Source organism: Uloborus diversus, unplaced genomic scaffold (assembly GCF_026930045.1).
Source record: "Uloborus diversus isolate 005 unplaced genomic scaffold, Udiv.v.3.1 scaffold_614, whole genome shotgun sequence".
Lineage (NCBI taxonomy): Eukaryota > Metazoa > Arthropoda > Arachnida > Araneae > Uloboridae > Uloborus > Uloborus diversus.
The window spans coordinates 69,089-94,632 of NW_026558807.1; the positions used below are offsets into that span (position 1 = coordinate 69,089).

General features: G+C 30.2%; 1 protein-coding gene across 1 annotated transcript in view; it reads right to left on the minus strand.

The window, feature by feature from the left end:
* Positions 1-25,544, minus strand: part of LOC129233676 (protein timeless-like) — a gene marked incomplete at its 3' end in the record, with an annotated part of 97,211 nt that overhangs the window by 64,961 nt on the left and 6,706 nt on the right. Inside the window, exons 3-11 of the mRNA XM_054867656.1 lie at positions 22,034-22,092; positions 15,425-15,611; positions 14,741-14,901; positions 11,217-11,277; positions 10,935-10,988; positions 7,787-8,688; positions 6,714-6,783; positions 5,274-5,386; positions 5,065-5,181 (exon numbers count right to left, since the gene is read on the minus strand). Coding sequence (XP_054723631.1) covers positions 5,065-5,181; positions 5,274-5,386; positions 6,714-6,783; positions 7,787-8,688; positions 10,935-10,988; positions 11,217-11,277; positions 14,741-14,901; positions 15,425-15,592 — 1,646 coding nt within the window. The remainder of the gene's footprint in view (positions 1-5,064; positions 5,182-5,273; positions 5,387-6,713; positions 6,784-7,786; positions 8,689-10,934; positions 10,989-11,216; positions 11,278-14,740; positions 14,902-15,424; positions 15,612-22,033; positions 22,093-25,544) is intronic.

Sequence of the window (25,544 nt, forward strand, 5' to 3'; positions counted from 1 at the left end):
CCATTCTGAATAAAATTCAGTAGTTTTTTTCAAATTATTGCCAGATTTTATTTTTGAAATTTGTCAAAAGACATAGGGTCAGAGGAAAAAATACGCCACAAAAGTCATCGCACACTGAAATATTTTCGAATAAATTCATGATTAAAATTATCATAAGTTGTTTTTTTTTTATATTATTTTTGCATTGTGATGACACTGTAAAGTCATTTGGCTTTATTTTTTTGTTTATTTACGCCCTAATATTCTGCTTATTATTTTAAAATGGCAGCTATGCGCATAAACCAAAAACACAATTCGAAATTTGATCTTTTTTCTCTCTCAATAGCCGTAAATTGGTTTGTAATGTCTCTACATTAGTTAATTTATACCATTCTATAGCGAAGTGCTTGATAAAATGCTTTAAAGACAAGAATCGGATCAAAAACAAGGTAAGAAAATGTCAAATGCAAAGTTAACAAATCGTGATCGGAGATTTACAGTTAAAAAAATGATGAAAAATACACCTTTGAGTGATGAAAAAATTTCTGCAGAATTGAATGAAACATTTTCGTTTAATTTTCCCCTAAAATTATTCGCCAAGTTCTCTGATTACCTGGATTAAATGGGATCTCTTCCTGCAGAAATTTTATTGTTCTTGCAAAAAACAGAAAGCTTACGTTTCCCGCCGTAAAATCAATGATAAATAAGCTCAAAACATTTTGGAACAACGTCTTACTTAACAATAAAAATAAATTCAACATTTTCGGTTAAATTTTTGCCTAATTGTAAATAGAAAACAAAAAGAGAAATTAAATCTAAAGAACTTAGTTGGGATCAGTTAATCAGGACGGTGAAGGTGTTCTTGTGTGAGGGTGCAGGACTTGGAAGTTTGAAATTTTTCGATGAATCATGCTGTTCAGTGAAATATTTTTAAAAACAATTAAATTATTAGCCAAAAATTTGGCAATCGGAAACAACTTCGTTTTTTTTAATCAAGATAACAAGCACACGTTTGCGTTTGGTGCCTCAAATATTGTCATTAAGCTTAGAAATATCTCCTCAATCGCCAGATTTAAACTTAATAGAACATATTTGGAGATATCTGGTGGATATATTACGAAAATACACTATTGAAACGAAAACGAATTAGAAACAGTAAGACTCGAAGTGCGGCTGAACACTTACTCAGAAATTGTTCAAAAAAAAAAAAAAAAAGAAAAAAAAAACAATGAAATCTATTCCCAGACGTTTAAAAGCTGTTGCTGATACTGCATGATATTCTACTAAATAATAACTTAGTAAAAAGCCTACTAGTTTTTTGACATTTTTTCCAAGTGTACGAAGACTTTTGTGAGATTAAGTTTCTGGCACTTTTTGATTATTGATTTCTTAAAAATCAAGTTTTATTATGTTATTAACAATTTTCATGTAGTTTTGTTAAAAAATGAATCATAGATCTTATAATTAAATACCCGTTCTAAAATATTAATTTTAACGAATCGATAATGGCGTATTTCATCGGAAATCGTAAGTGTACGAATACTTTTGCGAACCACTGTAAGTTTTTGGAAAGTTGAAATTATTTGAACAAGTTCAACATTATTTGAACAAGTTCAACATTATTTGAACAAGTACAAACAACCTTAGTAACCTTTTTTCAGTCATGTCTGGAGCACCTTCCATGTTATTCATATTTAAATGCCAAACTAGCTCATTATTATCTCTTTTTGTGATCATTGGACTAATGGCGAATCCAGGGGGGGGGGGACGGATATGAGGCTGCAGGTACCCCCATACCAGAAATAAATTCTTTCACCCTCTGTCTATGCATTTTAATGTTAAAATATATATATATATATATAGTTTCCTACATCTATTCTATCTTTATCAATTAATTTGTTTTCGCTCTTCTTAAGGTTGATACACAAATTTGCGATAATAACAGAAGTGTTAGTTTTCCGAAATTTTCCTTCAAATTTCTGAACGTTTTCCTTACCTGTTCCAAATATTTATACATTTACTCACTGAAAGAAGGAAAGGAGAAAAAAGCGTAGATATAATAACTACTTGTTTTTCTTTCTTTCTCTCTCTTTAATTTTCGTGTTTAATATCAATTCTTAAAATTTTGTCTTCTTTCTCGCTGTTTTTCACTATTTGTTTAACATCTTTCAGCTTTTCTTTCTTCTATTTCATTTACATCACCTTGTCAGAGTAATTGTTTTGCATCCTTAACAAGAATTGAAAATTTTGCCTTCAAATTGCATTACAAATATGTCTAAACGAATGAAAAAACTTTGAATATACATTTAAAATTTAGAATTTTAACACTGAATACCAAATTTTAGATAACTTCAAATGTAACTCAGAAAGATTCATTAGTCATTAACACCCCTAGATAGCAGATAATGATACAGAACACTTTCGTTTACATCGATAAACTTTGGTAATGACAAGGAGACCTCAGCAAGAATTTTAACTACCTCAGCCGCCCCCAGAACAAAATTCTGGATTCGTCACCGCATTGGACAAAAAAACCGCATGCAAAACTAATAAATATGAACTGAACTGCAATGCCGCTCTCGAAAGCCGAAACACGAGCTCAAGGTGGGGAGCAAATCCATATTGGTACCGGTACTGATTTTCGCAGGCCGCGGGGTGGAGCCCACTTTTCCGCATTTCTGGAATCAAGAAATGTTAGTAAAAAAAGGGTGAAGGTGAATTCAAGTGCACTGACCACTCTGTCTGTTCCCTGCTATTGTTGCTTATTAGGTGGAAATTCCTAGAAAAGGCAGATCACATTTTTGAAATCAGGCTTGAGGAAATCAATGTACGGCAATAAGCTGCAGTGCTAGAATTTTTCGGGGGAGCTGAGCCGGTTTGATATATTCCAGGGGGAGCTCAAGCTCCCCCAGCTCCCCCGGTTCCGACGCCTATGAACCTGCACTGTGTACTAGGCCGAATTGAATAATAATTTTTTTTGGAAGTTTGAAATTTCATGCTGATAAAACGCCTATAGCCTCACATGTACCACAAAAATAGTTATCCAGATCAAAAAGTATTTAGGTGTCCACAGGAGGTCTAAATTTTGTAATTTTCCTCAAAAAATTATTATTTTTAAATATATTTTAAAAAATGTAAGGCAAATTTGAAGGAGTTATCAAACTGAAAAATATTCACAGTAAAGTCGATAATTAGCGTTGAAGGAAAATTTTTGCTCTCTTGCAATATTTAAATCTTCCACATGGTACTCAAAATATAGATTTTTTTCAATTTTAAGCTAAATTTTTCATTTCAAACATATTACTTTTTTATCATTCATTTCCAAATGTTGATTTGAAAATGTACTTCCTAATAATTTTTGAACTTGATATTGTTTTAAAATGTATATGAAAATTTTTAAAAAATAAATCAAGAAAATCGATTTTTTGAAGAAAATTATAAATTTTAGGCCTCTTGCTGGACGCCTAAGTATGTTTTTAATTTGGATAAATATTTTCGTGGTACATTTGAGGCTAACGTTTTATCAGCATGAAAATTCGAACTCCTCCCTCGCCCTCTTTTTTTTATTCGGCCTCGAACACATGGCTGGTTTACATTTTGAGGCGCAAGTCGGCACGGGTTGCCGTTGTTCAAATACATGAAACTTTTTATGCAATAGGGTTGTTTCCTTCAGTCAAAAATACTACTTTTAGTTACTAAAATTGATAGAAAAAGCAAAAAAAAAAAAAAAAAAAAAAGACATGGAGGGAGAAAAACTTACATTTTCCCTATGCTTAATTTGTAATTAATTTTTTAAAATATCCGATTTTGAAAACAAGGCGTGGTCTTTATGATGTCACAAATGATGTACTTTTCTGCATCTTTCTACCGCGGTTCCACGTTATGATAATCAAGAAGCAAATTAAATATTGCGCTCTACGCTTGCTATCAACCATATCGTTGCCAGTACTCGTGAGTAAAGATGAGAATTAAATATTACACTCCGTGAATGGCATCAGTGAATGGCATTTCATTATTTGTTATGTCATCGGCAAAAGCGTAAACAATAAAAACGCACCGATTAAAATAATTTTAAAAAAATATTAAACGTAGTCAAATTATTTAAAAAATGGTTAGATCCTATGTTTTTAAACAACACGCTCTTTCAGAAAAAAAAAGACTTTCAAAATTTTGGAAACGACCCCATTGTTTTGACCTAAAAGGGAAAACAAAATAAGAGGGTGTGCGACTTGAAAAATAGACCTCCGTTTTCTTTTTTTGGCACACCCTAATGTATATGTTACTATTGTAGGTTTATCGCAATCGGTAACTAACAAATTTTCTAAAATTGTTTGGAATAAAAAAAGTTGTTGAATGTATGTAAACAAAACAAGTTTTACTTGTGTGGCAATAACATTCTGTTTCTAAAAATTATAACCGAACATTTCTCAAAATTATTTCAGGCAGGACAAGGTTTGATTGTTGCTGTTGTTATACATTTTACAGTTTAGAAGATGTGTCATGTTTTCTTCTAGGAAGTGGAAGCAGAGGTTTTACTCAACTCTTTAGAAAAATTGTGATCGTAGAAACAGTTGAGCAATTTTTTTTTTTCAATTTTTTTCTTTTTGCAAATTCGAGGGTTTTTTTTTTTTTTTTTTAACGTTGTTGTTTATGCTTTTCCTTCCTATATTCTTAAGAAAAATTGTGTTAGTTCGTACAGGCTGCATTTTTATTATACTGTTTAAAGTTACCATCCTAGAGCATGTATCTTCTACTTATATAATTTAAAGCATTTACTTCGGACCAATGCAAATAATCCTCCCCCCCCCAAAAAAAAAACAAACAAACAAAAAGCTCCTTTTGTATTACTCTCATATTCATCAATCAACAAAATTGGAAAAGAACTATTTCTGTTCATAAAATATATTACTATTTATCAACTTCACATAAAGTTGCTATTGAATGCTTCCAAATCCTTCAGATTATTTAAATACATATTTTTTTAGTGTTTAAATTAATTAACATTATTGAAAATGTATTATTGGGAAAAAACGCAATGTTAATGTGGGGAAAATGCAAATTATTCACAAAAGGAAAATAACTTACTGAACAGCTATATACTTTGCTAATTTTACATTTGTTTTCGAGTGCAGCTCCATATTTTCAGAAGTTGCGACACATTCATGTACCAGAAAACTGATGATATCAATAGAAAGAATATCACTGAAAAGTAAAATATTGAATTAATAATTAAGTGAATTTTCAATGCATTTTCGTAAATGAATATTTTCAAAATTTTTTAATTAAAGTATCACCTTAAATGATCATAGTTTAGGTGAACAGCTGCAGCGAGGTGCACGAAATAATTGAATATCCAGAAAAAGAGCGACTTATCAATAGTCTCGAAACTTTCTTCAATAATCAATTTCTAAAAACATAAAAATAGTTAAGTGAATAAAATATAACAGGAAAAATTTGAATTACAATAAGACAAAATATTTTAATGTCTCAAAAAACAAAATATTGTGAAAGAGATGAATTCATATGTTTTATCTTCATAAAAATCTTCACGTGAAAAAATTATAAAGCTCAAGCATTTGAAATAAATGTATGTTTAGCTCTGCATTAACGCGTTTGCAAATTCTGCGACTGCACACAGGATGAAAAAATTAAAACAAGAATGTGAAACACCAAAAAGGTATTTTGGATAACATTTTTCATCACTAAATTGTTGCATTACAATAATATACTGACGACTTTTCAGACGTTTGCTGAAATGTTGCATGATTGTGCAATTGCTGAAGTGATATAAAGCAATTTAATCAGAGTACGTTTCAAAAGTTTCCCAGTCTATATATTTTTTTTCTGACACAAATTACATTAAACATTGTTGCTCTTTCGCCTAGTCACCACAAACATACTCACACAAATTTTCTAGTATAACTATAACTTCGATTTAACGATTTCTTCAATTCAATGATACATTTCACTAGTCCGTATTTAACTGCATTGAACGTATATGCTCCTCGATTTAACGATTTGCTCAATTCAATGATACATTTCACTGGTCTGTATTTAACTGCATTGAACGTATATGCTCCTCGATTTAACGATTTCCTCAATTCAATGATACATTTCACTGGTCTGTATTTAACTGCATTGAACGTATATGCTCCTCGATTTAACGATAACTTTTTCGAGCTCCTTGACAATCGTTAAATCGGGGTTATATTACTCGCAAATAAAATCTTCTAAAACTTTGTAACATTTTCGCAGCGAAAAGTTTTGAAGTATGTATTTATAAACATTTAATGTGTCAAAAAATATTCGAAACCGATTTATACCAACTTGGACATCAAGAAATATTCCATTGATAAATTCCAGAAGATAATCAACATCTCCATCAACTATATTTTTGTTTAAATGAACAAAATTTATGAACAGAAAATGATATAACGTTCCATTTTTTTTCTTTTGAAATATAATACGTGACATTGTCAAGAAACATTCAATTCGGAAAATTTATTACTTTGAATCACTCTTTTATTCGCTACTTTCAATGCTAAAGTAAAAAGAAAAAATCATATTTTTATAATAAAACTTATTTTAAACCAGCTGAAACACTAGATTAAATAAAATCTTGAACTAGGTTCCTTAAAAACAGCCACAACATTTCATTCTTGAAAATTCCATGAAGAAATTGAAAATACAATTTCAAAAATTTACAAAATAAAAAGATGTAAACTTTTGCGTACCTTTATGTCCATAATTAGTTGAGAAAAACCACTGTGCATGAAACTCATTGTAAATTCCTTCAAAACATTCCTTTAAAGTAAAACATATGTATATATACATATATATTCATAAAGAACAGGTATGGAGTATAACACGAAAGAAATGATTTTCTATAATATTTAAGTATATATCTAACTAGCTGTTTCGCAAGGCTTTGCACTGTGTACCTCAAAAATAAAAGCTATGTCAAGTGACACATGTTCAACAATCAGGCTTCAATTACAGAAACAAAAATACCGTAAAATTTCCCGTCAAAATAATCATTCTTAAAGAAAGAAAACGGGAAATAAAAAATTCCCGAATAAATTAAAAGCAACCTGCCATTTATACAACTAAAATCCTTGATTATCTTCTGCTGGCAGACAAAAAATAAATAAATAAATAAATAAATAAAATAAATAAATAAATTTAAAAAAAAGAAGAAGAAGATAAATCGCCAAATAATAATCAAAAGGGGAAATTTTTACCTCAAAATAAAAACAAATGCTATTTAGTCGCAGCCGAGGAAAAAAAAGTGGCAACCTTCTGAACGCTAATCTAAAATGAGCGCGCAAACGACAGTTTTCCGATATGGAAATAGTGTTTCATTAGACTTAAAAATGCTTTTAAATATTTTGCCGGTGATTTTGCAGCTTCGTTTTTTTTTTTTTTTTGAAATTCGAAGGAATTGAATCCATTTTAAGGGTAGTTTTTGCTGGTTTTCGAATCGTGATAGATTTGAACTGATTGGATACTTATTTCGGGTAGAAAGAGCCATAAATGCCATTTTTGGGCCCTAAAATTAAAATTCGAACGGTTCGGTTCTTTTTTGGCGTTCGAAAACTCAACTACGTTCCTTCTCGGGTGCTCAAGTACCTCCCTGCAGAATTTGGTCGATATTCGACGTAAACTGTGGATTTGTATAGGGAACATACATACACATATATTCTTTGCTTTATTTATATAGATTTGTTTTTTACTCATGCAATCTGAGGTTAAAATGAAATGCTAGATCGACTAATGGATAATTTTTAGCAACTAATAAACACCTTACCTTAAATCATCATCAGATGGGGCAAGTGCTGTTTCATCAAGTAAAGTAAGCATACTATTTCTTTTCTCCAATAGTGGATACCTAAATCTTCTTTTTGAGGATACCAGATTTGCAGAATCCAAACAAATAGAAGGAATACAACCATTACTACGCCTAGGACTTTTACCTCTCCAGAAGACAGGAGGATGGTTCCGGTGCTTTGTATTTTTTATAAGATCTTCATTACTTGAATCACTCTCGAGAATTTTAGGTTGGTTTTGAGCACTTCTCATTTTATGAAGTTTAGAGTTTTTATTTGCTTTTCTATCAGGAAAATTTTCTTCTGATGATTTATCCCGAAAATCAGCTGAACTGCCACCCAGACTCATACTTAGGACAGTATCGTCATCTGTAAGCTCTACCTTCGCAGAATCTTTTGAAAAACAATTACCTTTAATTTTTTTATGAAGAGGTGATTCGGAGCTGCTTGAGCTTTCTGGGTAATTTTCATTTTGATCATAATTGCTTTTTGACGAAATACGGTGCTTTGTTTTACCAAAAAATACATTTTTAGGAGGTGCAGGGGGAGGAGAAACTTGATTAGTTGATGCTTCATCCTCTTCACTCAACTGCACTTTTTGTAGTTTAGTTTGTATGCCATTATAACAAATAGTACTGTCATTACAGCAAGCTGTAAGTTTCTCCGAAGAATCCATTTCATTATTATTTACAGAATTATCTTCAGGATTATTTAAAGAACTGTCAGATACTGGATATCCAGAATCGCTGGTGTTGATCACTTTACTTGGTTCACTGCTCATTGATGCTGATGAATTTTTTGAACCATCACTTCCTTCATCATCTTCAGAACTATCAGATGGAGAAGAAATCGTGCCTAATGCTTGATGAATCTTAGAGACATTCTAATAAAGCATGAAAAAATATTAATAAAAAACAAACATAGATTTATAACTATAAGAGGAGAGGTTACAAACTATATTAACTTAGGTAAATACAGTTTTATAAAAAAATCATTAAGATATGAAAAAATATATTTTTCTCACTAACTGATACTACTATTGCATTACATTGTATTAGTAAAATTCTTGAGATTGTATCAACAAGAAGTTTAATCCTCAAATTAAATAATATGAAAACAATAGATTTAATACATAGTAAACTAGCGCAGTAACGCAACACAAAATTTTTCTCAGGGAGCGATTGGATTCATTTACAATCTACATCTACAAGGTGGTTTTATTCAACTATCCTTATGAACCGGGTGCTGTGTTGCAGCTAAACGGAGGCTGGAATAATCGACAAATTTGGTACATGGACTATTAAAAGAGATTTTTTTTGTTTATAAATGTAAGTAAGGGGGCGCTTAACAAGTACAATTATATCAAAAGAAGTGACAGTTTGAGGTATTCGACAAACGACAGTTCGAGCTGATGGAAACTGGTAGCAATTATTCATGCTGCTTTGTCATTCCGTGTTGGTCACTTCCAAAGCTAAATTTGCTGTTTTTCTGCATAAAGAGAAATTTAGTGGATCTTATTCTCCTTTTAACATTTACTAGTGGATCTCTGACACAACCAATATACCAAATTTGGTATTAATTCGATCACCCATTTTAGATAAAAGATGTAGTTTGTGCGGGTATCTTAATTTTAACTAGCTTGCGTTCATAAGATTCAGGAAATAATTTTAAAAGTTAACTCAATTATTGCTATTGCTAAAAAATCGTGACTACACAGCCCAGCTATTTTGGTCACGTAGACACCTTTACGATGACTATAAATTATCTAGTCCCAACCCCAGTCAGTAATTAAAAAAGGTATTTCGTTAATTTGAAACAAATAAAATTTTTTTAAAAAAAAAGTTGGATTTTCATTTGAGCAATGTTTTGTTCAATATTTTCCAACCCAAATATTAAATAGAAGCATAAAATGTCTTCAAATAAATATAGAATATTTTCTGCCAGACAAAACATCGCTATTTTCAAACTCTTTTAGCTAAGAATAACATCGCATTTATCATGTATTTTAACTGACTCTTTGCGCTCATTTTATAATGATCAACGTATCATGACGAAGCACAAGTTTTGCAGTAAGAACTGCATTCACTAGCTTATGATATACGAACAACCATTTTCTCTAGAAAAAAGACATAGACGTAGGTAAAAAAATAGCAAACGAGCTGATGTGTGCATCACATGACTTCCTTTTACTCCAATTTAATGTCATTTCCCTATTATTGGCAATTTTAATGTGATTCAATTGTTTACTCTCTGAATATCATCAACAATGGCCAAATCGAAACCAAATTAAAAAAAAAAAATCACCATACTTGTCGCCAAGTTGGCGACAAAACTTGGCGATCAAAAGACTGGCGATATATCGCCAAGTGTCCGACAAATTATAACACAACTTGAGTTTATATCGAAATTAACAATGATTTCCCCCCAAAAAGAAGCAAAAGACCCCCTTAGGAGCATCCGAATGCAACTAAAAGAGAAGGTGCACAAGTAGACCCGACTAAGAGTCTACGTACCGAATTTCAACTTTCTAGGACATACTGTTTTTGAGTTATGCGAGATACATACACACATACACACGTACATACGGACGTCACGAGAAAATTCGTTGTAATTAACTCGGGGGTCGTCAAAATGGATATTTCGGGTATGTGTACGTTCCTCGGCATATATCCACGTGTGGTCGGGTCGAAAAAAAAAAAAAAAAACTCAACATTCATTCGGTCGTGAGAAAAATTAAGGCCGATTTTTGAGTGAAATTTTTTCGCGAATACAATAGTTCCTTTTTTGTAAAAGGAAGTAAAAACGAGCTCAAAAAAGACGCTCTTATCTACAGTTAAATGTTTTTGTTTTTTCGCGCAGCTACGTTAAGCTGAAGAAGATACTGAATTCCTTTAAGAAGCTCTATGTGATTCCGTGAGATGTGAGAACCTTTTCAAGCCAGAGTTTAAGAAAGGACAAATTATTCGAGGAATTTTTTTAAGTCCGTAAAAAGTGTCTAAAAGTTACATACAAAGGTTATGCTTCGCCAGTCTCATTTCTGTTAATATATTTTATCAATAGTTAACATGAAATTATACTGTATTTCAGAAATCAAGAATTATAATTTGAAAACGGGGTTCAAAAAGTTACCTGATTTCGGTATATCTGAGCAATGATAAAGGCTAAAGGCTCAGTCCAATGAGTCTAAAATAAACATGAGAAAAATCAGTCAAATTGAAAATGAAAACATCTATTATTAGCATAAAAATAGAAAGGAGTACTTGTTTCACATTTCAAAAAATTATAATTGTTATAATAACATATAACTGTGCAGTCTTGTGCTGTGCAATGCATTCAAATGAAGCCTGATACATCTTACAAAATTCATGCACCAACAAATGCATTCAATTAAATATACATCTTATAACTTACTCTGTATTTGCTATTCAACATCATCAAAAGGGCACCATCAATGCCTTGAACAAATATGTTCCTATGAATGAAAATTGCAAATGAATTTCAGAGCTTCGTCTAAAAAAAAATCAGTAAATTTTCAAAGCTTTGAAAATATTTTTTTTCAACGAATTAGACTAAGTGTCTATTACTCATCGAGATATCATGAAACTATCATGCAAATATTTGTGTTGGCTTAGAATCCAAGGAAAACAACTTAGTGTTCCCTTTCCATTTTCAATAAATCAAACTTTTAAGTCTAAAACTTGAATCTGAAAACTTGCTTCAGATTTCCTACAAAAAACATAACTTCTTTTTTAATCGCTTTAAGTTGTATCATTTTTATGATGACTGTTTTGTTTTTACGTTTGAAATGAGTCAATACATGAAAACGAAAAATGTTACACAGGCAGGTAGATTTTTCCAGGGAAAGGGGCTCAAAGGTTTTCTACTCAATGTAAAGAATTTGGGGCAAAGTGAAATAGTGGAGCAAAGTGCAATGGTGAAATATTTATCCTGTTTTTAGCACCATCTATCTGGAAATATTTTAACTGTGTAGTAACACATGTAGGCTACTCCAGTTAGGAGAAAGTTATCTCTGAATTTCAAAGCATATGATAATACAAGCAATTTTCAAAAATTGATACTCATATTGTAACATTCTGTAGTAAGTCAAAAATTATTTTTATTGTTATAAAATAATAAAGTTTTTATTATTAGCCTTTTTAATATTAATTGAGATCTACTAATACTCGGCGCAGTATTTATCAATTATTTTTCTTTTAAAATGTTTTGTCTAATTAGTCAAGTGCATGCGGGGCAAAGTGAAATAGTTCATTTCGTTTACTTATTCAATTATTTATTAAACCACTTGTGTATTCATTTACTAATCAATTCCTTTGCATTCCTTCATTGAACAATTCACTTATTTATACATTCATTCACCAATTTTCTTCTTATTTATTCATTTATTTTTTTATTATTTTAGTTACTCATTCACTTGATCATAATATTCTTAATAATCAGATAGAAAATATTTCAATAGAAAAATATTTTGCTTCTCACTTTGCTCACTGAAAAAAAAGTGAACATTTTCCACCTTTTGAATGTACAAATTGACAAACAAAAATAAAAAAATATGTTTCAATATAAGTTTTATCATAAATACATTGCTTTCTTTATGTACTTTAATTTTGAAAACAAATTTCCATTTTTGTTTATTAGTGTTAGTTATTTGTTTATGTTAAGAAAGGTAAGTTATCTTAACAATTTCAATTTGCTCCACTTTCCCCAACATTGTATTAAAATTGTCTTTAAAAAATATGCATATATATAAACAGAGATTGGTTATTATTCAGGTCACCCTGCTTAGACCTACATGGAGCTCGTTCTAGAAAAAGTTTGTTCTTGGTCGGGTCAGTTGGGGTAAAGGGAACCATGGAGTAAATGAAAACGAACACTATGACCATGTGTGATAATTTTTGAAACCAAACTGTTGGAGAGTGAAGACTAGGTAGGGTAAAGGCGCCATATTTCGTCCCTGTTAAGGTTTTTGGTCTTTAGGTACCATATGATATGATCAATTAATTCAAATAAAATTATATAACATCACCAACTAAGCCTATATATAATATATAAGGCTAAATGCATGTAAAACAATTTGTTTACCGTTGAAAAAGTTTTTTTTTTTTAATTTACTTTTACCAGAATTGAAAATTGTTATCCATTTTTCATTCCCCTTCCAATATACCTTGTAAAAAAGGCAGTAACGTATTAAAAACCAAATAATAATAATAATAATAGGTACAGATTTAGAATGATATTGAGGAAAAACATCACAAATTGTACACTTTCAGTGCAAAATATTTAACTAACAATAGTTAGATCAATATTTCTACCTTCCCAACTACGTTAAGTTTTCTTTTGTTGTTCGCAACGGGGCACATTTCGTGTTTCCGCGAGTCACATTGAGGTTCTATATTTCTCTATTTTTTCATACACACGTTTTTGACCCACAGAATACTCTATAGTCTACATCATCGTCTTTTACTTGAATCTTGGTTGGTCACGTAAATAGGATCATCCTATCTGCCAATATAGCCCTATATATGTTATAATGGACCAAGAGTAAAAGAGATACGCTACAGAAAAAACACTAGTTCAAATTTTTTACTTCTTGATTTTTCTAGCAATTGCAGTAATCATCGCTAAGTTGCTGTTATTGTTGGAGAAACCTTTCACGCTACTGTTGAATACGCTATAACACGCTTTCAACACTGAACAAATTGAGAGATAAATCTAATTTTTTGGTTCCAAGTTCGTATTTTTTTTCTTCATACCCCCTCTCTGATCTGGTGGTAAAAATTTTAACAATTTTTTTTTTAAAATCTCCCTCTCCCTCCACTGAGTAATATTACGTATATCAACTTTCAATGACTTACGTCTATTAGATCGAGCTCCACTTAGATCCAGTAGGTTAACTTTAATTAAAACCACATTGTACATTACTTTCTCAATGATGGGAAGCACCAACCTTTGGAAGGACCTCCAGAACAGGAAGTCTTTGAAAGCTCAAAATAAGTCTCAAGAAAATTTGAATAAGCCTAGAGTAATATGAATAACCGTACAGTGAATTTGAGTATCCCTCAAGAGTATCTTTGTTTTTTTCTGAGAAAGAATTCTTAGCAATAAACTGTATCTAAAAGAGGCAAACGTGCCATAAAACTGAGCGAGACTCTCGCTGTCAAAGGATCAATATCGATAGAGATACAGCCTGCAACTTATCAGAGCTCAGTCTCTTTCATTTGAGCCATCATTAATGTGAAATGTCAAATAAAGGAAATGATACTGTTGAAAATATTACATTGACAATTTAAAGTTTTTAAATAATTGTGTTTTAGCATTAACACATTTGCTATATTCATTAATAATTGTTTGGTCAAAAAAGATACATTGAAGTTATTATTTGAAGTTATTTTTTATAATTATCTCTTAAGGTAACAAAGATTTATAATTTAAACCGTGAACACTTAATAATGTATAAGAGAGTTACTGCGTAAGTGAGTGGTTGAATATTTACTGAAAAAGTTTAGTATTGAAAAAAATTATTAACTCATATCAAGCTTGCATTATTTGAATTCATACTCATTCTGATTTGGTTACAAGTTGTACTCAAGTGCTTGATTTTAACCTGTAATCCTGTAAATTTATAAAGAATTTGTCAGAGTTACAATCAGATTAGTCTGGAAAATCTTTGCGCCAGTACATGTCCCAAGTTAATTTGTTATTACTTCTTAAAACCTGCTACTCGGTACGCACTTTTTGGCACTGCTTCTCGAAAAGCATCTTTTAGCACTTTCCTTCAGCTTTTTCCATTGCATTTTAATAACTCAATCACACCATCTTATACATGATGACTTAATTGACATGATAAAGACTCTTATGAATTAAAACGAGAACATTCAAATCTTAGAAATCTTCAGAATATAAATAATTATAAATACCAAATCAGTTTCTTCTGTACAGCCAGCCAATGAGTTAAGCAGAGTCTTGATTCTTTTGATGATTTTGCATCCTCGGGAATGTGCAACAGATTTCGTAGAAGAACAAGACAGTTCTTTAAATGGATACACTCTTCTTTCTCCAGAGCATTTGAATGTTTTTCCTGCGAAGAGTACAAGCAAAAGTATTTTAAGCTGAATATTTCATTAAAAAAAATCTTGTTGGACTTTTAACTTTTGTTTTAAAACTATGGGATAAAAAAGAGTGAATATTTTTCACTAGCATTAAGCAGATACCCTGATAGCACAATATGTCAAAAATCAGCTGTAAATATGTAAATCATTAGCAAATATTTTTGAAATTCTACCAAAGTAAACCTTTAAGTATCCAAACCATAATGATTTTCAAAGTAAACATTTTTTTCTTTAAATTTTGGTAAAGAAATATCTTTTAAAATTTCAAACTATTTGACACTATAAGTACTGCTTTGATGTAATGCATTTCCATACTTTTGTAAAAGAAAAAGGGATTATTCCAGTTATTATAAGCATAATAGTAAAAGGATATCTTAAGTAAAAGGATATCTTAAAAACTTCTTGGGAGAGAGATGCTCTTCTAAAATTTTCCAAGAGGGACTTTTCCCTCGGTGTCAAATCTTACGTAATTAATTTCAAAATCATACTTACAGCTCTAATCATTGCTTCTCTCATCATAGACACCAGGGATAATGTAGCACATGCATCTAAAAAAGCTTTTTTAATGGTAAAAGTGCAAAGGATGAGCTTTTTTCGAACATTTTGAGACTTGGTGTCATTTCGGATGTCTTCTATTGGCAATAAGCATTCCACTGGCATTGATAAGGACACCAAAATTCTGGAATGAGAAAGAAAAACACGGAAATTTGAGAATTGTATATTGTAGCAGGAATTTCACCCACGTTTCCGAATAAATACCACCAAAGCTTTATTAGTATGGGAGACAAATTTACACACACACACATATATTATTGTATGTATATTTTTATTAATGATGTGATGAGGAATTTTTTTCACGGAGTTTTTGCAGAAATTTTAAATTGTCAAACCATCAATATTTTCGAAATTTTTTTGTGGGATATAAAAAAAACTTTTTTTTTCTTCCTTGATCAATTCTGCTTTAATCAATCAAAAGTTTCAGGTTACAATTTCTACTTTTTTTAAACTACTAAACTAAGTTTGAACAGTTAATGTACGTTTAAGATTAACTGATTGACTGTAATAACAAAGTGAAATTAATTCAAAGGCGAATGATTTTATTGTGTATATAAATGATCAGTGAGAAATTTTCATCCCAAAGTTTCAATATTATTCTTATATTTTTGACAACTGAAAGAAAAAAGAAAAACAGCTTTGGCGCTTTGTGCTTTCCAAAAGAGCCGTAAACGGTTTCTTTCTTTCTGTTTTACTTATTTGTTACTTTTTTTTTAATACGACTAAATAAATATTTTCGAAGAAAAATTAACTTCAACCATTTTAATACATAAAAATGGTTCGTACAAAATTTATTTATATGCTTTTACCTATTATGACTCAAATTTTCACATTAGCAGAAATGTTTTTTTTTTTTTTTTTTTTTTTTTTTTTTTTTGCAGTTTATATTTACAATCTTTTTCGCCTACCTTTGCTAGCCTAAATGGAGTGCAAAATTTCTAAATTTGAAATGCTTCAAGTAAATAGTTTATTAATCGTCAAAATTTAAAGAAATATAATGCCTAACAGTTTGAGAAATTGAATTATATATCTATTCTCTATTAAAAATAGTTGTTATCCCGTTTTTAACATAAAAGAGGCATACTTTGTTTCTGTAAATCAGTATCAGTTTTAAGCTTTAAAAAAGCATATTTAAGATAATTTTCAGCCTAAATGCTTGTGAGAATATTTTTCTGATATCAGAAAATCAATGCTAGTGTACGAGAAATTACACTTGTGTAGGGATAAAGTTTTTTTTTTTAACCTTTAGTAGAAAACTTTGCAGTTATTTTTGAACACATTTCGACTAAATATCATTTTTTTAAGTTCTATGCTTTGGGCATCCATGTATGCATAATATTTAGTTACAATTACATTTTAACATTAACTTTTTAGTTTGATACAAGTGCTAATTTTTTAGTCAACTTGCTAAATTGATTATATAACATATTTTGCTCTGAGAGAAAGGCTCATCAAAAGTTGATGAATAGATAACACTTGCATTTTGTTCACGAGAAGCCTTTAGTATAGGAGAGCTTTATTACTTTACAAATCCTTCTGGGGTAAGAAACTTTGAAAATTTTCCGCATAAAAAGCCAGATCTCTAGTTTTCATTACTTTCATTCAAAGTCGGTGTTTACACCTACAATATATAAATAATTTTAACAAAATTTAACTTGTTTCTTTGAATTGAATTGATTTATCAGAAAATGAATGAAATTTTTTTTTCGAAATTAAATAAATAAATAATAAATAAATAAATAAATAATCAAGTCATAAAATAAATAAATAAAATGAAATGAAATGAAAATACAATTAAAATAAACAAAATAAATAAAAGAAATGAAATAAAAGAAATGAAATAAAATAAAAATACAAATAAAATAAATAACTAAAAATAATAAACAAACTAATAAAAAAGCTGAAATAAAATGTAACAAAAATGAATAAATAACTGAAATAAGAAACACTAAACATTTTTGAAAAAAGTGTATATTTAACTGAATAGTTAAATAAATAATTTAAAAAAAAAAAGAAAAAAAACAACAAAATAAATAAAATAAGACACACACATTCTGAGTCAAAATACAATAACTGACTGGCATTTTCTTGACTGAATGAAAAGGGTAAGGTTGTGTGTGACAAAGTGGGTGTGCGGTTTTCTGATTTCAATGGAGAGTCATTCAATATCTAATAGTTTGAAAAATGAAAAACTAGGCGCTCACGTGTCACCGTATGCTGTACATCTCACTGAATAATGATTACTTACATTCTAGACGACGCAAATAAATGAAATTCAATTGTTGTCAACAGATGGTTTCAGCGTTACTGCTCTCATTGTTGAAGCGCGTTCGCTGAACACAATGCATGCGGGAAACAGAAAATGCCAGAGCTAGTTTGCGAATGAATTTCTTTAAATAAATTTAATAATAAAACCTCCTCTTAGCTTTTAAACTGTAAATTTTTGGAAAATCAAAGATAATTCACTTCTTTTTTATCTATTGAGTTTGCTATAATATTAATGCACTAAAATCGAACGTTTTCAACTTTTTAGATATACTCATCTTATTATAGAATACTAGGAATGACATTTTGCATGACAGAGAATTAAAAAAATATTTCTTTATCCACTAAATGTTAAATTTTGGTGCAGTTTATTTCTAATTTTTTTAAAAATATAATTTCGTCCGAAACATTTTCTGACACCTATACATTTTGTTTCAACTAAGCAGCTCTTAATACTAGACGTTTTTAAAAATAAAAACCAAGCTGGAGGCTGGAGGAGATGCTACTACGACTTAAAGATGTCTAAACTTTGCACTTAAACATTCGAAAAGTTATTAGTTTTAAAACCAAGTATGAAATACGTATTTATGATCAAGTAACAGTAACTAATTAAACTATCGAAACAATAGTGTAACATTTAAGTGGAGGCCGAAGTGAAGATCTTCTCTCGCCTGTGTCACTTTTCAGATAAAATATTTTTTAGTTGCCATAAAAACTGAACTATTTAGGGAACTTTTTAAATATTGAAATAACAACGTTAAACAATGCTTTAAATCTATTTCCTTCTTGCCAACGGAACAAAAAACTTTTAAGCTCGATTACGACGCATTGTTTATATGTAAAGTCAATCGTAATGGCTGACAAGTAGGCTACCCCAGCTTTAATAAGACGAAGAGTTAGATTCTTTAAGTACAAAAACAGATTTTTAATCTAATGCAGTCTATTTGTTCTATAACACATATTAGAATATATATAGTCGTCTCAGAGCTACAAAAAGATATCTAAGTGTTATTTCTGGGATTAGATATCGTACTGTTGTTCTGAGGTGACGATATATAAAATAACACAAACACAAAACTTTTGACTGTAGGTCTGTAAGAACGCAATTCGAGCAGAAATTGTTCCAAGAACTGCCGGTTGGTCACCCCTTCAGTAGAGCATATATATATATATATATATATATATATATATATATATATATATATATATATATATATATATATATATATAGAGAGAGAGAGAGAGAGAGAGAGAGAGAAGAGCATTAAGATTTATTGAAGTAAGAATGGTTACTCCTCATCGTTTTGGGTATAGCTAAGTACTTTCAAATCGAAAGTCCTGTCCACTCTAACAATAATCTGCAAAAATTTATCAAAATCAGCATTATTTTTTAAAAATCATTTTGGTAGTGTTGCATTTTTAAGCAGGGTATTTCAAGGTTTTTGCTAATTGTCTCACTTGAAAAATAAATAAATAAATAAAAATAAAATGAAACAAAAATAAAATAATTTAAAAAAATATATGTGAATGAACAAATAAAAATAATAATAAATACACAAACAAATAATTATAAAATATACAAAAAAATAATAACTATCTCTAAAAGTCTGAAGCTAATTTTGTTGCATATTCTTTTTCCATTATATTTTTTGTTTCCAAAATTTTAATATTTCGGCTTCCTTAATCTGAAAAAAGTATGAAAATCAGTTTTTTTTTTTTCATTTACAATTATTTTGGTAGTGTTCTATTTTAAAGTAGGGTGTTTCAAGGTTTTTGTTATATTTTTTGGGTGGAAAATAAATAAATAAATAAAGTAAAATAAGAAATAAAATAAAAACTAACTAAATAAATAAAACAGAAACTATAAAAATAAAAAATAAAAAATATTTTCAAATAAACAAATAAATAAATAAATAAATAAATAAATGAACAAATAAATAAATTACAAAAAAAAAAAAAAAATAAAAAAAACTGTAAAAAATATCGCTAAAAGTCTGAAGTAAATTATGTCACATATTCTTTTTTGCAGTACATATTTTATTTCGAAAATATTAGTAAAGCACAATGGACCAGCGTCAAAAGTGTGAATTAATTTCTGCCACATTTCTAGTTTAAATGAAGCAGCAACAATTTTCTCTCTATTTCATATTCTACGTGAACTGTTCCTCTTTAAAGAATAGGATTGATCAATCGGTTTCTTTTAATTTTATCACAAAAACTATAAGCGCTGTAAATCAAAGCAATACGAAAACAGGGGGAAAAAGAATCATTCATGACAAAGATATAGCCTATCCTACTTTTAAGGATTCAGTTTCTGCACGTGACAGCAAAGCACGTGTTTCGCACACAGAAACTGCGAAACAGGAGCATGCGCAGGGACCTTTGCGTAACACAATGTTTATTACTCGCCGTTAAAGCAAAGCTGTTTCTTTGTAATCTTTCTCTTGCCTCCGGTGAAAGCTTCGTTTAAGAGTTTTCCTCTTTTGTTACCTGTTTGTTGTGCTTCGTTTCTCCAAAGCGAAAATGAAAAGAATTTATAGAAAGTTTCATCATTTCTGCCTTTTTATACTTATTTTACTTTCCCACTGACGTCAAGATTGCCAAATCGAAAATATAATAATCTACTACAATTCGTCATTTCAAAGTATGATGCTTAAAATAATGTAGATCAGTGTAAAATTAATAAGAAAATCTAAAAAATCAAATTTATGCAGCAATAAAAGAATGAAAAAATCTAAGAATACTCTTCATACAATTCTTGTAGTTTTTGCATTTGCTGTTTCAGTGGACATAAACAAAATCAAACTAAATCACAATTCTTTTTATGAACTAAATTTCTTCACCGACCTCATTTAAGGACTAAATAATTCATCCAACAGCTACAGAAAAAAAAGAAACTTAGCGGCCGTGTTGCTTCACTTTTTAAGTTATTGTTTACTCACATTTGCTGAATTTTGTTGTAACCCATTCTTGTAAGTGGACAAGCTTCATGCGTATTAGGGATACCAAATGAAAAATGATCAGATAAGCTTTGTGCTTCAATATGATAAATGAATAAAGCAACGCAAATAAAGCATTAATTCTCAAGAAAATACAGCATATAGCTATTTAAAGGCTACAATGGAGCATCTTCATCAGTGCAAAAACTCACCATGCAACCAGAAAGTCGTGAGAGAGCTGTACATCAATCACGTGGATACCGGTATTTATACCAAAGGGGTCAACCAATATGGAGTTCACGACTAGAGGCGACAATCAACCAATCAGAAAATTACAAGTGAATCCCGGGGCGCGTACAACCAATCAGAAACCAGGAAACAAAAAGAGTGTTAGAAAACGAACAACTCGAAAAAGCAATTACAAAAATTGCTTCAAAATATCAAGAAAAAAATGAGTTCTGGAAAAGACAAAGACAATGAGAATGAGATTTTTTTTAAAAGTATAGTAAACTTCCTAAAAATTGAAGTCATAGACCGAAGAACATTCACAAAAATTTCTGGCAGATGAAAAATCAAAATAGAAACCAAAAAGCCCAACAATGCTAAGCGATGGAATAACGAGCAAGTTCTTTACGTTTAACATAATTTTCATGCTTTTTCAGACGGTGCTTGAGAGCATGTTCAGTCTGACCAACGTAAGTTCAGACTATGTAACCAACTCCAACGTAACCATCCCCACATAGGAGATGCTATAAATACCCCAGTTGTTATGGAAATCAATGGGATACTGCAAGTTTGTAAACTAAATCTTATTAACAGGAGAAAAAGCAGTATCGAAACTAACTTCTTCAAAACCTTTGCAACTTGATGACTGACTTTTGGATAACAAGGCAAAACAATATTGTTGGCAGCTTTGAAAGCAGAAACCTTGCCAGAATGAGATGGCTTAATTTGCTTATTATAAATCGAATCAATAATGCAAGGAGAGTAAACACGATCGAAGGTAACTGCTTTAAGATATGCTTAGCATCTTAAGAATTGGAAGAAGAGCAGATGTTCAAAGCACCTAACACAAAAGCCTTAAATGAGGCCAACTTAGGATTTGGAAGAGGGAGAAGAGTAATTGTGAGGAGGTGGTGTAACTGCAAAAGGCTTATGAAACACCTAGTCATAAATTCGTTATTATTTTTAATAATAAAGACGTCCAAACAAGTAAGAGAACTATCAGTTTCCATTTCAATACTAAATTGGAAGAAAGGATCGATAGAATTAAAGAGTAGAGTAACAGTTCATTATCAACATGGATTTGGCCAAGAATAACAAAGCAAAAATCTTTACTTACCTAATACCTATTGCACGAATTTTGGGATCTTTTTCATAAATGATAATCGGAACCAAATCCTAAAAGTTGAAGAAAAAAGAACAAACGGTTTTACAAATATTTATGGGGGTCAATAATATATCATTTATGTAATTCAACAATAAACCAGCCATTGAACAAAAAATAAATACATAAGTAAGTAAATAAAAAAGTGTAAATAAATAAATAAAAATAACAAACAAATATAAATAAATAAATGAATAAAAATAAATAAAAAAATATGAAAATGAAAAAATAAAACTACAAATATAAATAAATAAAAATTAATAAAAAATATGAAGATGAAAAATAAAACTGTAAACAAAATAAATAAATAAATAAATAGATAAATAAATAAATAAAATAAATACAAATTATGAAAAATAAAAATAAAACTATAAATAAAATAAATAAATTTTCAGTACAGAAATAAATAAATAAATATTTTAATGAAAAAACTCAATAAAATAAAAATGAAAAAAATACTAAGTCTTGTTGAAAATATTGAATAAGATCTTTTCAGATTTCTAATACTGCGTAAGTTGAGACGCCTTATTAGTCCAAGTGATTTTCAGAATATTTGAAAACTTGAAGGATTCTTCCTTTTTTCCATATTTTCATATTTTATTGTTTAGAAAAGCAAAATAATTTTTAGCAACGTGTTTTTTCAACCGCTCTGAATTTTCGAGATGACAACATCGAGGAAAAATGATGCTGAATGAAATTGCGTTTAGAATTTAACTGAGCTGAAAGAAAACTTTTTATATAAAAGCCCAATTTTTTTTTTAATTTTCCTCAGTTGGAAACAATTTTAGCAGACTCTAATGCTTCAGAACTGTAACCGTTTAACAAGTACTATAGGGTGGAGCGAAAAGTACAGGATTTTTTTTTTTTTTTTTTCGAAACACTCGAAGAGCCGGCAGGGCATGTTCTGTTTTAGGTATATGTTTTGCACTTTTTTTCCCATTGAAATCCATTAATAACTTCTATTACCGCAAATGCCTCAAATTTAGTTAAAAATTATCATTTTTTTTTCAAATTACAAAAAAAAAAAAAAATCCAAAATTGCATTTTGCGCGGGTGGGAAAGTTGTGTATATAAGTTTTCATATTTTTTTACCGTTGGGATCCATTAATATCTTCCAGTGCTCCACACTTAAAAATTGATAATTTTATAAAATTAAGAAAGAAAAATAAAGGAAAATGAAAAATCGGAAATTATTTTGACACGGGGTGGGAAAGTAGTATGAGAGGTATGGTAATTTATGTAATTTTAAAAATAAAAATCCATTCATATCTTCCGGTCTCCTTTCTCCCCCCCCCCCCCCGCATGTTAATGTTTATCAAAACGTTAATAGACGTGTAAATTAATTTTAACTACTCATGAAATGTGACAGAATTACTAAGTATTGACATTGGTTCTGCCGCATTCTATTAGTGTTACCTCGTTTAATTCTACAAGAGGTAAATTCCGGGATCCAGTTTCTGATTTTGGAGCCGGTCATTGTTAAATTGTATCATCTAGCAAATCAGAAGTGCGGTTATAAGTGTTAGGGTAGGGTGGCCCAAAGCGGATTGGTTTTCGAAGAAAGCTCGAAAATTGTAGTTTTTGGATTTTTATCGCAAAAATTTCGGTTTTATTTCCTAGCAGGGCTCTCTTGAACTTCAGAATAAAAAGTGATTTTTGCATTATTTCAAACCCAATATTTATTTACTATCAAACTTTACAAACATTTGAAAAACCCGCTTTGCCATACCAGGGAACCCAAAGCGGGTAAGCTTAACTAATTGTGATTTGGTACATTTGTCAATCAAACACGAAGTTATAATTGATTTAAATAATTGACTAGCTACCTGCAGTTGTAAAAAAATATAAAAAAGTTGTACTTATATAATTTAAAGTCATCAGATTTGTTTATAAAACATAAAGAAATAACCGATTAAATTAATAGACAAATTAATTGCCATCCTAAAAAATAACTTTTTAAAGTTGTACTTATCCTATTGAAATAGAAAAATCTAAGTCAGCACACGAGTCAAAAAATTGTAAATAAATATATATAATTAAATCCTATACCCGCCTTTGCCCGAAGGCACGTTTTTTATTTCAATAACCATAACCTTAAATTTAAAAAAGAACCAAACGAAATGACTATCGTAGTTTGTAGGTGGATGGTGTCAAAATAACGTAATATTATTGTTAAAATAACGTAATATTTTTTGACAGTCAAAAAAATAAGCTGGTCTTTGACTAATCACTAGTTACAAAACATTATTTTTTTTAGAAATGTATTATTTTTTAAATTTTAAGCCTGGTTGTTCCATGCCGCGTCACTGCTGCTGCGCTGGGACTGATTAAAACTCGGGGGTGTTCATATAAACACGACATACGTATGCATCGCCGCTTACACACCATGGTTGGCCATACGAAGACCTACCCGCTTTGGACCACCCACCCCTATATTCGAGGCAAAAAATAGGGGCTCTGTGTCTCTTCCTCGGTCATTCCTTGTAACTGAAGTCCCCAAAACTCAGTTTCAGGACGTACTCTTTGTATTCACGCTTGAATACATTGCCAATCAATCAGTCTGAAATTCTATTCGTTTCACGTTCCATTGATAAGGTATACTAATTTGAACGATTTTTTATTAATTCTACGTTGTAATTACATCTTTCCGTATTTGAAGCCGATTATGTAGAGAAGACTACAAATAATTCAACATGAACTCGGAAGTATGCGCAGAAACGATACAGTTGGCTCTCTGTTTAACGACTTTCAAGGGACCACAAAAAATCGTTCTTAAGTAGAAAGCGTCTTTAAATAGAATGCTTTTAACACTGTAGTGCACCATCAGGGACCGTGAAAAGCCGTCCTTAAATTGAGAAAGTCGTTAAATAGAGCGTCGTTAAACAGAGAGCCAACTGTATTTCAGCCTGTGTCGCGACTCTGAGTATAAAGGGACGCTACTTGAGGCAGGTGACTGTTCGTGAGTTTCAGGATGCGCATTATTTTAAAGGCAATACACGTTTTATACTTTCGTTTTTCATTTGTTTTCTGTTTTCCATTTCTGTTTTGGTCGAAATTACATCAAGTCTATGGGCATTTTTTCTCTAATCTTTTGATTTTTACATTAGCAGTTAATTAGTAAGTGAAATTTTAAAGTTTCTGCATATTTACATGTATTATTCGTGCACTTACAAAATGCAAGATTAAAAAATATAAAAAAAGCTGTTTCAATACAGTAGTTTTCCATTTCGGGATGGTATTTCAAAAAATAATTTCTTGATTCTAAAATATTTCAATAGCTATCGTAACATTTTCTTACTTTTTCAATACCAATAACTCTATTATACGGGAATAGACATTTTAATTCAAATAATATTAATTAAAAAAAACATTTCAGAAATTGGAGCTATTGTTTTTTCACATAGCGCCGTCCATTTCATTTTTGAGGACATTAATATATATATATATATATATATATATATATATA